This window comes from Erpetoichthys calabaricus, chromosome 5, assembly GCF_900747795.2.
Source record: "Erpetoichthys calabaricus chromosome 5, fErpCal1.3, whole genome shotgun sequence".
Classification (NCBI taxonomy): domain Eukaryota; kingdom Metazoa; phylum Chordata; class Cladistia; order Polypteriformes; family Polypteridae; genus Erpetoichthys; species Erpetoichthys calabaricus.
In genome coordinates, this window is record NC_041398.2 from 246275241 (window position 1) to 246292047 (window position 16807).

At 43.7% G+C, this 16807-nt stretch overlaps 1 protein-coding gene across 1 annotated transcript in view; it reads left to right on the top strand.

Annotated features, from left to right (window-relative positions):
• The window catches only part of hhip (hedgehog interacting protein), a 206521-nt gene that overhangs the window by 91803 nt on the left and 97911 nt on the right, over positions 1-16807 (top strand). The window contains exon 7 of the mRNA XM_028802729.2: positions 474-617. Within this exon, the coding sequence (XP_028658562.2) occupies positions 474-617 (144 nt within the window). The remainder of the gene's footprint in view (positions 1-473; positions 618-16807) is intronic.

Here is a 16807-nt window from a genome sequence, read left to right on the forward strand (position 1 = left end):
CGTGATCACATCACACGCTATCTGCTGATGTGTCAGCTGCAAATCTCCTGTTCCTCCTCATCCCTTCCTTTGTCATCTTCATGAGACCAGTTGGCTTTGTGAGACGGTGTATTAGCATGCTTGAAGTAGCCTTTAGAAGATGAGTAATCTGTGACCATGAAGGGTTGCCTTGGACGTGGTGAGCAGCACATTGAAAACAACAAGGTGATCAAAGTCAGGTGAGGCAATCGTGTTGTTGTAGATATAAAACAATCTGGTCCTTCAAGACCGGAGCAGCTAGGAGAACAGCAACACCACATCACACATTTGAACTGGTCAGAGCTGTGATGCCGTGGCACTAACCACCACGCCGCCGTGCGTCCTTCTCTCTAAGCATGCCTGTACTGCATTATTAAATTAATCTTTATCAAACTAAATTAAGACCGTTATTCCGTCTGTGCTTTTCTAATTCTTCTCCCTGTCTTGTCGTTCAGTGATTTTACAGGGTCTGTCCTGCGCGTAGACGTTGACACAGAATGCTGCAGTGCGCCATATTCTATCCCACGGAGTAACCCCTACTTCAACAGCACCAATCAGCCCCCTGAAATATTTGCACATGGACTTCACAATCCAGGCAGGTAAGTAAGATTTTAATCTAAAAAAACAAAAAGTGATTTTCAGTAAATTTAATGAGGTACGTATTGGGTGGGTTTGAAACCTAATTAACGTAGACCTAATTATTAACTTTTGCAGTGCACCATCTACTGGAATGTCTAATGCATGTAATAAAAATATGCGTTGCATTTGACATTCCAACAGATGGTACATGTACTAATAAAATGAATTGCTACAAATGTTTCTGATGTGCCATCTGTTGGAATGACAAATGCAATGCATTTTATTACTAAAAAGTTTTGTCATGCGTCATCTGTTGGAATTACAAGTGCACTGCTTATGTCTTTGTTATATAGCATTTGGTATGGGATTCAGAAAAGCAGTGTTAATGTTTGCGATGTGCCTCCTGTTGAAATGACAAATTCAATGCATTTAATTACTACAAATGCTTGTGATGCGCCATCTGTTGGAATTACAGATGCAATGCATATGCCTGGATTATATATCACATGGTATGGGATTCATAAAAACTCTGTTAATGTTTGTGATGCATCATCTGTTGGAATGACAAATGCAATGCATTAGTCTCTGGTATCTGCTATTTGGTATGGGATTCATGAAAATTGTATTAATGTTTGTGATGCACCATCTGTTTTTAATGACAAATGCAATGCATTAGTCTCTGTTATCTGCTATTTGGTATGGGATTCATAAAAAACTGTATTAATGTTTGTGATGCGCCATCTGTTGGAATGACACAAGGAATGCAAATGTCTGTGTTATATGCCATTTGGTACGTGATTCATAAAAGCAGTGTTAATGTTTGTTATGCGCCATCAGTTGGAATGACAAATGCAATGCATTAGTCTATGTTATCTGCTATTTGGTATGGGATTCATAAAAACTGTATTAATGTTTGTGATGTGCCATCGGTTGGAATGACAAATGCAATGCATTTTATTACTACAAATGTGTCATGTTTCAGTTCCACCTGTGACCAGGGTTCAGATTGCTGTTTCATGTCCTTTTTGTTCATTTTTGATTCTTGCATTTACATGAATGTTGCTTGTGTTTATCATTTGTATTCTTTGCTTTTCATTTTGTCTATGTATCAATGTCTTGGTTAATTTCCATGTGTTTTGCGGGTGGTCCCCCAAGAGGTGGGACTACCTGCCGATCACCCCAAGGAACTGCCCTCCACCCTATAAATCCGGAGGGTCTCCTACAGTTCCTGGTGCTTCATTTGAATATGCTAGTGAGTTTTGGGCAAGTTCTCGTGCTTTTCCTGTGCTTGTGTGCTTTTCTGATATCTCTGGATTTTTGACCCTTGTGCTCTGTTTTTTGACTCAGCCAGCCTTGAGATTGGAATTGTGTTTGCTTTGGATTGTCTCATGTTTTTAGGCAACTCCATTTTGCCATGTTATGCCCTACAGAGCTTCACTGTGTGACAGAACATTTTTGTGAAGAACAAAAGCTTTTGTACTTTTGTGAAGTTTCTGTGTTTGCCTGCTCCTCTAGCTGGTGTTTGGCGGTATTTTCCCCCTCTAGTGGACATTACTGAAAGTGTTTTTGCGACCTGTGTGCCTTGGGACTCCTAGTCATAAGAAAATGTTTGTGATGAGCCATCTGTTGGAATGACAGAGACATAGCATCGAGGTGGACACACAGATACACAGACACTTATTAAGATACTCCTACTAGGGACCCTTTACACCTATAAGACAGGCAGCGTAGGCTGTAATAAGAAAACACAAGCAAAAGTAAACGGTTGGGGGTGCCAAATGGTGATCTCCTTATATTTCAATATTTGACAAAACAAAAAAAGGACATCTTTACAGACGAGAGTCCCCGACCAGACTGCGGTTATGAGATCGTTGAGGCAGAAGGGGCGGGATCGGACATCCGAATATGGAAAGTGATGTCATGTGTCGTTGGCCGGAAAATCTCCAGATCAGCAGAGGGAAGGAGAGGAGAGACGTTAGGTGGCAGCGCCCACCTGTGACTCGGGGTTGAACTGCAAGTCATCACGCACTGAAGCACACGTGTGTGTGACAAGGGCATTTTGGAGGACACCCTACAGCATGGGATCCTACAGAGGCTCTTGAATGTGATGCTGAGTAGGACCCTGTGAAGGGGTTGGTGTGTTACGCTATGAGTTTTACTCTGCAGGGGACTGGCGAGGACACGGAGTGAGTTAATGGATGGGGGGGATCTATGACGTGCTGTTTCACATAAAAAATAGAATGCTGTGTGGGAATCTTTGTGTGGTTCTATGGATGGTGCTACGCTGGAGGACTTGGGGACGATACTGTACACGAGTCCATACAGGAGGCCAGGTGGGATACTTTATGAGATACCATGCAGGGCGCTATATATAGAGTGCCACATACATTACAGTTTAAAAGGTGGAGTGTTCTCCGTCTCCATCACCTCTTCCAACCTAAAACTCTTAACACACCAAACGGAATTAATGCCATCCTTACTAATTACGAAGTTTTTTCAGAATGTTTTTCTGAGTATTTGGGAATCTGTGCCCAGATATTAAACAGCAGGAAGCGGAGTGAGACCATCCATCCATTATCCATCCATCCCTCCATCCATTATCCAACCTGCTGAATCCAAACACAGGGTCATGGGGGTCTGCTGGAGCCAATCCCAGCCAACACGGGGCACAAGGCAGGAACCAATCCCAGGCAGGGTGCCAACCCACCGCAGGACACACACAAACACACCCACACACACACTAGGGCCAATTTAAAATTGCCAGTCCACCTAACCTGCATGTCTTTGGACTGTGGGAGGAAACCGGAGCGCCCGGAGGAAACCCACGCAGACACGGGGAGAACCCAGGTCTCCTAACTGTGAGGCAGCAGCGCTACCCACTGTGCCACCATGCCGCCCCACGGATTGAGACCACAAGCAGCAAATTGAAAACTCACTTTGAAAAGAAAAACAGCAGTGGTGAACAAGGATAGCAGTTAATGTTAATGTTAATTAGGAAAGATGTTATTAAAGTTTTATAACGTGTTAATTTCAGCTCCAGGAAACATCCTTCTTAATGTAAGAGAGACCGAGACACCCGAAGGCAAACTCTGTATAATTAAATAGAAGAAAAAAACAAATACAGGTTAAACAAATGGCATTGAAAAAGCGGGCATCTTAAAAGAGACTGATGGAAGATGGTGAAGCTTCTGAATACTTCTGGGCGGAAGAGGCGGGTCCAGGTGGATAAACACAGGAAGTGACATCATCGGTGCTAAAGGCGTCAATCTTCTGGTCTGCGGAGGAGCAAGAAAAAGAGCATCAATGCACAGTGCCCACCTGTGGAATGGCAGGGAATTACAATTACGAGCGCCCTTAAGGTAGCTGTCCACATGCGCAGGTGCGTGACATTACAGAATGATGTCAGCCTGTCACCAAATTAGAAAATATACAAAATACCAGACAACTGAAAAAAAAACACAACAGTAAAACTCCATTTAGTTCAAACAAAAATATTCAGTACGACAGCAGCATTATAGTAACAAAAAAATTAAAATAAATACATCCATACAATCTTATAAAACAAAAATATAATTAGTAGAAGAGTAGAGTCCTTATATACAATATCATATGACGAGTTTGACAATAAGCTCAGACAGCAGGAACTCAAGTGAAGCCAAAAGACCAACGAGCCCCCACTTGGCATTCTACCTAACATAAACGTGATGAAATCACTCCTCGTCATTTCCAGGATTTGTCTGAGAGGATTTGATGCAGTGAGTCTCGTGGAGAGCTGGGGCACCCGCCTTCATTCCAGCATCACAGGTGACAGCAGAGGAGTTTGATCAGGTGGTGACGGTGGCACAAAACGCCAACCACAGAAGAGCCAGGAAAGAAAACACAGAAAAGTACAGATTTCATTTCCCTATCTATCTATCTATCTATCTATCTATCTATCTATCTATCTATCTATCTATCTATCTATCTATCTATCTATCTATCTATCTATCTATCATATAGTGCCTTTCACTTCTATCTGTCCATTTATCTATCCATACCCAGGGTTGTCACAAAAAGGGCAACAAACAATCTTTATAAATAAAAAATGTATTATTACAAAAAATTACTCTGAGGCACAAAATAATCTCAGAGGGGCACAAAATACCAAAGGGGTTGCCTGCAAAGGCAATCCAGAGGCAAACAAGTCCCAATAAACAAATCAAAGAATGATGGAAAAACAGAACAAAAACGGTCCAAACTCCATTAATCTCAAAGATATAAGGAGCAAAGACTCAGGAGAGCTCATCAACATCCTGGCACATTCACAATGAACCGCAAGGGACTATGAGTCTTCCTCAGCCTTTTATAGTGCTGAGGGGAGTCCCTTGACAATAATGGGCACCTCTTGCAGGCCCTACAGTGCCTTTATCTATCTATCTATCTATCTATCTATCTATCTATCTATCTATCTATCTATCTATCTATCATATAGTGCCTTTCACATATATATCTATCTATTATATAGTGCCTTCTATCTATCTATCTATCTATCATATAGTGCCTTTCACATATATATCTATCTATTATATAGTGCCTTTCATCTATCTATCTATCTATCTATCTATCATATAGTGCCTTTCACATATATATCTATCTATTATATAGTGCCTTTCATCTATCTATCTATCTATCTATCTATCTATCTATCTATCTATCTATCTATCTATCTATCTATCTATCTATCTATCTATCTGTTAGTAAAGATTGTAAATCCCTGAAGACTGTGATATTTCTATGCCTTTATATTCTATTAAGAGTGTTGCTATGAAAAAGCCAAAGTAAAAAGTTGGTTTTAGCAGTTTTTTGTTTTTTTCTCAAATGTTCCTCAGTATGAGCCTGGTTTACCCCACGTATTCCAGATTTTTGGTGCCTATCAGCTAAAGGCCACCTCACCACTTATTTTAAGTTTGGCTCTTGGAATTATAAGCAGACCACCATTAGAAGATCTGAGATTATGACTTGGAGTGTTGGGGGGAAAATCACTCCAAAATATAATAAGGGGCGGATTATTTATGGCTTTATGCACCACTAGTCAATTCTAAATGCCACGGGTAACCATTGTAAAGATGCTATGACTGGTGTGATTTGCTCAGATTTTCTTTTTCTGGTTTGCAGGGCGCACACACACACACACACACACACACCAAGCACACACTGGGGACAATTTAGGATCGCCAATCCCCAAATCCAGGCAGGTGGACCGACTCCTTCAGAGTCCTCAATTCATCAGCAGCAAAAATGACCAGTCTGGCTTTCAGTAAAATGTCTGATCCACTAGAGGGCGACACTGCCAAGTGAAAGAAAGAAAGAAAGAAAGAAAGAAAGAAAGAAAGAAAGAAAGAAAGAAAGAAAGAAAGAAAGAAAGAAAGAAAGAAAGAAAGAAAGAAAGAAAGAAACGCTGTGTAAGTCCATAATACTGTGGCACAGTCACCAGCAAGTTAAATAGACTCTTGATGGGTCACCGGGTCAATGTTAGGGGCTGAACAGTAAAGCTTTGTGCTTTCCAACATGGGGAGAACATGCAAACTCCACGCAGGGAGGACCTGGAAAGTGAACCCAGGTCTCCTTACTGCGATGCAGCAGCGCTACCACTGCACCACCGTGCCACCCCTGTTTAATCATTGAGATTAATAAACGTGTGTATATTCGGGACATTTGGTGTCTGTCTGTGGCCGGGTTTATCACAATATATATATATGTATGTATGTAAATCCGTTAAGTAGTTCTCTTGTAAAAAGGGAACAGACAGACAGACAGTTGGATATGTATATGTGTATATATATGTATGTGTGTATATATATATACATACAGTGAAATACGTTTAACGCGAAAACGCTTAAGATGAAATATCGCTTAACACGAAATAATACAACGGTCCCGACAAACTACTATGTATTTTCATGCATTTTTTTCTCTTAACACGAAACGAAAATCGCTTAACACGAAAAGATTTCCCTTCTGGGAAAGAACAAAATACGGAAAACACCAGCCGCGCAGGCGAGATTTAAGAGGGGTGTGAAATGAAAGAGAGGTGGTTTCACATGTTTCGTAGAAAGGAGGCTAACTTGGCTTTAAAATACCCTCGGAATAGCCTGTGACACGAGCCAATTTTGTTTATCTAAGCTACTTTCACCCTCCACCCCTACAAACGCCACACAAAAACATCTCATCTCTCATCAGTTAGCTTTGGAATTCGGTGACGAGTACATCGCAGTGTGAGTAAAAATCAGTGAGTTTGGTTCGCGTTTTTTTTTTTCTATTTTAGAAGAATTTTTTTTACGAGCACAATGGCAAAGAGCTCAGGGGGAAAGCAAACTGCTATTTCGCTTAAAATGAAGATGGAGCTTCTTAAGACTGTTGATCAAAAATAGAAGACGAAAACGGAAATCTGTAAAGATTTTGATATTGCTATCTCTACATTATCAACAATACAGTAATTAAAAAAAAGAGAGCAAATTACGGAAATGTTTGAACGGAGTAAGTTTGAGCCAGAGCGAAAATGGATGAGAACGGCCAAGCATGAGGATTTAGAGACGGCTTTACTTGTTTGGTTCAAACAAGCGAGATCTCAGAATGCTCCCATTTTTATTAAATACATGCATATATACATATCTATGTAAATAAAATGTACTCTAATAAACTTAATTTTGTTGAATATACTGCATCTTTTTTTTTTTTTTGTAATATCCTTTAACATGAAATTCTTTTAACATGAAAAAAATATTTCAGTCCCCTCAGTTTCGTGTTAAACGATTTTCACTGTATATATATATATATATATATATATATATATATATATATATATATATATATATGTATATATAGATGGCAAGGTACATATCATCCAGACACACGAGTGTGCATTTTCAAATCTGTCCATTAGGAGGGCTGACAGGAGTCAAGAGCGGGACGTACCAACTCTGAGAAAACTAGAAAATGAGAAATGAATGAAAAGCTGAAGTGAGCTGCCCACAAAGGAGGAGTTGGTGATGTGAAGCTGGCAGCTCAATTGGCTGCTGTGGTATCTCAGCCAGCGGTCCTCCCCGGCTGCTGTTCAAATTTGTATGTCTTTTTTTTTTTTTGTTCATTTTTGGTTTCTTGGTTTATGTTAATACTGTTAGTCTTTTATTTTCCACATATCTATTTATCTTCCTTTATGTTCTCTGTGTTTTGTGGGTGGTCCCCCAAGAGGTGGTGCCACCTGCCTTCAGCACTATAAAGGATGAGGAAATGCTGCAGTCCCTTGCGGTTCATTGGAGTCGGTGACATCCTCCAGTGCCATTCTGTGCTGCTGTGACCTTTGGCTCCTGTTTTGACTTTGCCACTTTGTCCGCTTTTAGGACGGCCTTTTGACGGCATTGCCTTCTGTGCCTTTGCGCTCCTCAGAACTTATGCTTGTTAACTGAGCTTGTCATTTTGTAAAGACTCTTCACAGGCCTTTTTGTAACTGGCAGGGGTTTGACAGTTATTCCCCCTCTAGTGGGCATTTGGAGCCATTGCAGGTGTTTTTGTGCTTAGGGCAGGGGTTCTTAACCTGAGGTCCGTGGACACTTAGGGGGTCCATGGATGGGTTTCAGGGGGTCCGTGAGGGTCAGATAAAAATGAACATTTATATTCACTATACAGCCCGGTACTCTTGATTCTTTTCTCACGTGATTTTTCTCGCATGTTGTGTCTCTTGCTGTTATTTTTTTCGTATTTTCCTCACCCAAGCCTAATGCATGAGTTACATACTTGTGAGAAAAATAATGGCAAGAAAAATAGCGTTCACCATACAGCCCTCCCCCTTGTCCCAATCAACAGTTTCCCATTGAAAGAAATGAAAGAAAGCGCACCCTGCCAACTGCTTACAGCGCCAACAACTAGGCGCCTCTTGACTTGCTACTGGCCCGCGTTTACCATTTAGACATGTGTCATCATTCTCTGTATGACCGCCATCTTGTGCCACTCCATAAGAGCAAAGTGCTAAGTCCAAGCTGATAGGAGTGTCACCTCATCGAAGACCACTCCACAGTTTCATATTCTTCTTCAAGGCAAACAAGAACAACCTTCTCATTGAAATAAAGTAGATAACAAGAGAGTGGATGTAGTAGTAGTAGAAATAACGGTAGTAGAAAACGTAGCAGTAGTAGATCTGTTTTAATTTGCACAAGAGGATTGTATTTCATAATTAGAATGAGCAGCCATTAATTTTTGCATAAAGAAGGAGTGTTTACTTTAAAGTTCAGTAATACTTTGTGTAAGTCATATTTGTATGAGACAATCAAATCTTGATAATTAAAGTACATTCTATTCATTGCATACAAAGTTGTGTTTATGTGAATATTTCTGGGGAAGGGGGGGGTCCACAGCTTTCATCAGATTCTTAAAGGGGTCCATGACTCAAACAAAGGTTAAGAATCGCTGGCTTAGGGACTGTCTAGTTCATAACAGCTGCCACTTGCCAGACCCCTGTTCTAAGTCAAACCCAGGATGTGGGATGGCATGAGATGGCAACAGCATTACACACTGAGCCCCCATACTGCCTTCTATGGCAAAATGTCATATAAGAATAAAATGTTAGTCAGAATTTGCTCCTAGGGGAGATGGCATTGTCCTATAAACTGGAAAGGGGTCTTTTACCATTCTTGTCACAACTCGCTGGGTGGCACAGAGTGCGCCATTTCACCTGGAAGGGACAGCTTTGTAAGACTATGGAAAAAAATGTGCAAAAAGGATCAGCGTAGAAGAGACATACAGTATTATGAAGATGTGCCATGTGTTGGAAAGCACAAAGCTTTACTGTTCAGCCCCTAACATTGACCCAGTGACCCATCAAGAGTCTATTTAACTTGCTGGTGACTGTGCCACAGGATTATGGACGTACACAGCCTTTCTTTCTTTCTTTCTTTCTTTCTTTCTTTCTTTCTTTCTTTCTTTCTTTCTTTCTTTCTTTCTTTCTTTCACTTGGCAGTGTCGCCCTCTAGTGGATCAAACATTTTACTGAAAGCCAGACTGGTCATTTTTGGTGCTGATGAATTGAGGACTCTGAAGGAGTCGGTCCACCTGCCTGGGCTCAAGAGGCAGAAACATGGAGACTGTTTGACCGTTTACTTTGGCTACAACAATAACATCAATAACAATAATGAAAATAAATATTAATAAGACTCACCCTCTGTCTATAAACAGATTACCCCAATCAGCAACACCATTCAAACCACTGCCAGCTGAAGTGAATCACGTTGATTTTCTTGTCACAGTGGCACCTGTCAAGGGCTGGCACATATTAGGCAGCACATGACCAGTCAGTTCTCGAAGATGATGTGTTGGAAGGAGGAAAAATGGGCAAGTGTGAGGATCTGAGCAGCAGTGACAAGGACCCCATTGTGATGGTGAGACCACTGGGTCAGAATGTCTCCAAAATAGCAGGTTTAGTGAGGTGTTTCCAGTATGTGGTAGTTAGTACCTACCAAAAGTGGGCAAAGGAAGGACAACCGGTGGACCAGCGACAGGGTCATGGGTACTCAAAGCTTATTGATGTGCATGGACAGCAAAGGTCAGCCCATTTGGTAGGATCCCACAGAAGAGCTACTGTAGTACAAGTTGCTGAAAAACATCATGCTGACCGTGAGAGAAAAGTGTCAGGACACAAAGTGCATTGCACCCTGCTTTGTAGCCACAGACCAGTCAGAGTGCCCAAGCTGACCTGTCCACCACTTAAAGTGCCCACAATAGGCATGTGAGTTTCAGAACTGGACCACCAAGTAATAGAAGTAGGTGGCCTGGTCTGATAAATAACATTTTCTTTTGCATGATGTGGACGGCTGGGTGTGTGAGCCTCATTTACAGTACCTGGGGAAGAGATGGCTGCAGGGTGCACAATCAGAAGTAGGCAAGCTGGCAGAGGCAGTGTGGTGCTCTGGGCAAAGTCCTGCTGGGAAACCTTGGGTCCTGCCATTCATGTGGATGTTCCTTTGACATGTTATCACCTACCTAAAAATTGCTGTAGACCAGATACACCCCTTAATGGCAGCAGCATTCCCTGATGGGCCTCTGTCAGCAGAATAATGAGCCCTACCACACTGCAAACACGGTGAGGAACGTGACAGGGAGATCAAGATGTTGACTTGGCCTACAAACTTAAGCATCTATGGGATGAGTTGGCCTATCTATCTATCTATCTATCTATCTATCTATCTATCTATCTATCTATCTATCTATCTATCTATCTATCTATCTATCTATCTATCTATCTATCTATTACATATAGAGCGCCTTATATATCTATCTGTTGTGTAAATAATGCCTTACATATGTATCTACCTATCTGTTACTTATATAGCACCTTACACTATCTATCTATTTATCTATCTATTACATATCTTTGAATTTCCCCTTGGGATTAATAAAGTATCTATCTATCATATAGTGCCTTACACATCTATCTATCTATCTATCTATCTATCTATCTATCTATCTATCTATCTATCTATCTATCTATCTATCTATCTATCTATCTATCTATCTATCTATCTATCTATCACATATATTGCACCTTTCATATCAATTTCTAAATGTTTTTCCCACAAGGTTTCATGATGCACAAGTAGTATGGAAAACGGGGTAAGGAGTGTCATGGTGGTGATAAGTCGCATGTTGCTTGACAATCTCACTGTACACGTGACAGTATGTCTTCTGCTACTACAGTCGTGAGCTGATTTAAGGGGCCATTTGGCCGTATGTCTGTCACAAAGTGTACAGATCATTGCAACTGCGCCACCGTGAGTCTGATGAGGGTCACCGGTATGCGTACTGTTGCTGCGGGTATGAAGGAGCACAAACTAATCTTCATGAATCAGAAGCCGCAGTCTTTCTCAAGCACCGGTGGGCTGCCATCATTGGTTTGCGAGTGGGTCACATGGGTCGCCTAAACAATCGTCACCGTTGTCTGGTGTTTCCCCATTTCTAACTTGTTTCACCAAGGGATCGGTTTGCAGTTGCTGCTACTCAACTTAGTGTGACAAGACCATAAAGGTTGAGAAACACGGGTGTAAGGGAAGGTGGTGAGAGCTTAACAAACCTTAAAGGGTCCTCCAAGAGTAAGAAAATATATGAGACCCTGTGAAATAATAATAATAACAGCAATAGATTTTTTAACTGTGTCCGGTTCTGGCTGTTGTTTTCTTTTTCTCATGGCCCTCGACTATGAGTACTAATCAGGGACGTGCCGTAAGGGAAGGCAGGGGAGGCATGAAAAGTAAAAAAAATAAGTAATGATAACATAAATGTGTCCACTGGTCTGTACTATAAATTTGTTTTTTGTATGATTCCAATAATTTTGATCATTTTTATAGTCAAAATCGCTGAATTGGCGCATTTCCTGTTCATATACAGGGGAGAAACGCGAGGTGCTGAAGCGACGAGCCTCATCTCCCCTCGGACTGCGCTCTCCTCACACACTGACGGGTTGATGTGTGCAGTTGGCGCATGCCAGTCGCTGTCTCTCTGTATGTCGCCAATATAATGTGTGCAGACGCGTTTATTATACACACGGACTGTCCACAGTCTGGGTAATATCTTTAATGAATGTGGGTGACATATTTAGTCTCGCTAAAACCGCAGTGAGAAGGCACAAGGTGAGGCAGACAGTACCGTGTGGCACCTAAGGGGGTGCATGTGAGCCCAACAGGTGCTCGTTGCTGCTGTTCTTCTTGGCGATAATCTCCATTGAGGCGGAGAGACTTTTAAAACGAAAGGAAAATAAGGACTTTAAAAAGAAAGTGGAGAAGGACAGGCGCATGGACTTCATTTACAAATAAAGGTAAGACCAGAAACGGTTTTCAATTTTATATAAAATGGGATCAGACTAAGAAAAAAAAAATCCAATATTTAAAAACTTGATTTTAACCTTAAATAAAATACTCTGTCCTGGGTATGATGTTAAACTGCTTCCGGCCCTGCAAGCGGTCCTCCAACTTGCTGGGAAATCATAGGGGTTGGTGGCAGGATTGGCACTCCAGCCACCGTAAAAAAAAACTTCACAAAGCTCCGAGATGACAGAATGCTCTCCTCCTTTTTGCTCTCCGCGGGAGTAGCTCTACTGCAGTCGCCCATAGGAAGGCTGCTCGCATCATGAAGGGGATGTGGGAAAGCCCTTCGGGAGCCCCATCCCCAGAAGAGTCGAAACCGTTGGAGAGCCAATAGGTCTGAGGCTTCGCCCGCTGCACGGCAGCACACTGGTCCCAACTTGAGGCGGCCCATACGGGTGGGCGCATGGAACGTCTTGTCTCTGCGGCAAGATGATCATCTTCCTCTGCCGTCGGAGGAGCTGCGTAAACTCCGCGTTTCAGTGGTGGCACTCTCTGAGGTGCGCAGACCGGGGACTGGCCAGATCTCTGTAGGTGGAAACACCTTTTATTGGTTTGGTCACTCTGACGGTTGTCACACTTGGAGAGTAGCTGTTGCTGTAGCGGATTGGCTTCTTCCGATGGTGTCCGATGTCACTCCATTCAACGAGACTCAGATTACGGCACTCTCTGGGTGCCTTGTCTGTTGTCTCAGTGTCTGCTCCGACCACGGTGAGTGATGTCTCGGCGAGGGAGACATTTTATTCGCAGCTTCGCTCGGTGGTTGATGGGTGCCCACATGGTGACACTCCTCTGGTCATGGGTGACTTCAATGCAACCACTGGCACTGACAGGGCTGGCTATGAGGATTGTCTCTGTCCCAATGGGTGTGGTGACCGTGGTGAAAGCGGCTCCATGTTCCTTGACTTTGCAAAAGGTCAGGAACTGTGAATCGCTGGATCCTGGTTCCAGTGCCCTGAACCGCATCATTGGACTTGGTACTCCAGTACTGGTGGTGCAGTGAAGGAGATCGATCAAATCCTTGTGGGCAGACGCTAGAGGCTCTTGCAAAACTGCAGGGTCTACAGAAGTGCCCAGTTTGTGAATTCTGACCATAGACTTGTTGTTGCTACTCTGAAGATCCAGCTTAGGTCCTGTAGGTTACCACCTACTTGGAAAATGAGCCTGGACATGGCCAATCTCCAGGACCAGGCTGTTTCTAATGAGTTTGCACACAGTTTGTGTGAGGAACTTTCAGATTTGGGTACGACTTTCCGATCCTAATGTGATGTGGGAGATCTTCTGTGACAAGACCCTGAAGGTTGCTGAGGGTTGTGTTGGTGTTACCGGTGTTCCCAGAAGGAGGTGTTTCATCTCGCAGGGCACCTTGGATATCATCAAGAGGAATCGCAGCACACGGCTCAATGGCAACTCTGGTCTGTACCGGGAACTAAGAAGGACGGCTGCGAGGGCAGATAAGGAAGTGTTTGTTAGAGGACTCTGTGAGAGGATGACACACCATCTGTGGTCTAGCGACCCACGTCCTGCTTACAGAGGAATCGAAGCATTACGCACATCTAAATCTGTTCCTCGGGGACTCGCAGTCAGGGCGGCTGATGGAACGGTCCTTACGGATGACACTGCAGTTGTGACCCGCTGGGCTGGCTACTTTGAGCAGTTGTTCAAAGCTGATCCTCCGCTAGGACGCTGGACATCTCTGGGTCCACGGTTCTTGAGTCTGATCCTCCAATTAGCTGTGAACCCCCCAGTCTCACTGAGATGGCACAGTTGGTGAACCAGCTGAGGGTAGGGAAGGCTGCAGGGATCTGTGGTATCCGTGGTGAACTTCTCCAGGCTGGTGGTAAGGCTGTCCTCCTGGCATTGCAAGCAATCTTTGCTTCCATTTGGGAGACTGGCATCATCCCAACTGACTGGAAAACGGGACTTGTCATCCCTATCTGGAGAGGGAAGGGTGGTCGCCTGGATTGCAACAACTACAGGGGGATAACACTGCTGTTGGTGCCGGGTAAGGTCCTTGCTAGGGTCGTCCTCAATAGGATCCGTGATCACTTGCTCACCTACCAGTGACCGGAACAGTCTGGTTTTACGCCTAAGAAGTCTACCATCGACTGCATCCTGGCACTAAGGGTTCTCATGGAGCACAAACACGAATATCGGCAGAGTTTCTTTGCAGCCTTTGTCGATTTTCGCAAAGCATTCGACTCAGTTGATCGAGCTGCCCTGTGGGACATCCTGAGGGTTCGCGGGATCCCCTCGAGGTTGCTGGATATCATGGCCGGCCTGTCCACTGGTACTGTGAGTGCTGTGCAGAGTGGAGGCAGGACCCTCTGTGTTTTTCCCAGTTGATTCTGGGGTTCATCAGCAGTGTGTTCTGCTCCTACTCTGTTCAATGCCGGCATGGACTGGGTGTTGGGCAAGGTCGTGGGGTCCAGCGGCTGTGGGGCATCTGTTGGTGAAGAAAGATTCACGGATCTTGACTTTGCTGACGATGCTGTGATCTTCGCAGAGTCAATGAAGGCTCTGATCGGGGCTCTCGAGAGACTGAGTGAGGGGTCCCGAGTGTCTGAGCTTGCGAGTGTCCTGGATAAAAACCAACATCCAGGCCTTTAGTGACCTCTTGGGCACGGCCATCAGCAGTGTGTCTGTCTGCGGAGAGAGTGCCGACCTCGTTGAGAGGTTTACTTACCTCGGCAGTGACATTCACGTCTCTGGTGACTCTTCCTATGAAGTCAGTAGACGGATTGGGAGAGCATAGGAGGTCATGAGGTCACTCATAAGGGGTGTGTGGTGCTCCCGATCTCAGCAAAAGGATGAAGGTCCAAGTTTTTAGAGTCCTTGTGCTTCCTGTTTGTGAGACATGGACGCTATCCAGTGACCTGAGACAAAGGCTGGACTCCTTCATGTGTGTCTCTCTGGAAAATCCTTGGGTACCGTTGGTTTGACTTTGTGTTGCTCATGGAGTCCAGAATGAGGCACACAACCTGCATTGTGAGGGAGCGTCAATTACGGCACTACGGCCAAGTGGTGCATTTCCCAGAGGGTGATCCGGCTCGTAAGATTCTCATTGTTGGGAATCCGAGTGGCTGGACCAGGCCAAGGGGTTGCCCACGTAACACCTAGCTGCGGCAGATAGAGGGTCATTTCCAGAGGGTGGGACTGGACCGAGTGTCTGCCTGGGGTGTTGCCAACCGGGATCCCGAGTTGTTTCTCCATGTAGTGGGTGCGACAACACGCTGTACCAGTGCATGCTCCCCAACTTGACTTGACTTGCACGGTGGCACAGTGGTAGCGCAGTAAGGAGACCTGGGTTCGTTTCCCAGGTCCTCCCTGCGTGGAGTTTGCATGTTCTCCCCATGTCTGCGTGGGTTTCCTCCCACAGTGGAGGTGCATTAGAATCCTAAATTGTCCCTAGTGTGTGTATGTGGGTGTGTGTGCCCTACCGTGGGTTGGCGCCCTGCCCAGGGTTTGTTCCTGCCTTGCGCCCTGTGCTGGCTGGGATTGGCTCCAGCAGACCCCCATGACCCTGTGTTAGGATATAGCGGGTTAGATGATGGATGAATAAAATACTCTTGTTTTTCTTGTTATCCTTTTGTTGAACAGTCTATTAAAATTAATTAAAGCATCAGAATTAAAAGCTTTTACAAACAACTAAATTCGTCAATTTAGGTTAAAATTGAAATCCTTTTTTTCTGTACACCTCTCTATACTTTCATTTGTATTGAATGAGTGTGAATTGTGGAATTGCAACAGCAAATTTAGAACACATGGAGGGTGAGGAGCAAATGCGCTCTCTCTGCTGTCTCTCACCGCTATAAATGTAACGTTCTTTCTTAGCCAAATATGCGCCTTACCGATGTGTGCGTGTAAAGAATGCTGATGAGATATGAAACATAACCAGTAGTCAGTGTGCATGCTGCCAGTTGAATAGTCAATAAGCTGCTCTTTTGGGTTCATATATTTGTAAATCTGACTCTGAAGGAATCACCAGCCATGAACCTCACTGCAAGTCACTGATACGAATCACCAGGGGCCTCATGTATAAACGGTGCGTACGCACAAAAATGTTGCGTAAGCCCGTTTCCACGCTCAAATTGTGATGTATAAAACCTATACTTGGTGTAAAGCCACACACATTTCCACGGTAGCTCCAACCCTGTTGTATGCAAGTTCTCCTCTCTATTTTGCAAACTGACAGCACCCAGCGTCAAAGCAGTGCTACTGTTCCAGTCCCTTTCTTTTTTAGATCCACATCCCTGACGCGGCTTTATAAATATACTGAAATTAACCGCATTTGTTTATTAGTTTAATGCATCTCATTGTAATTA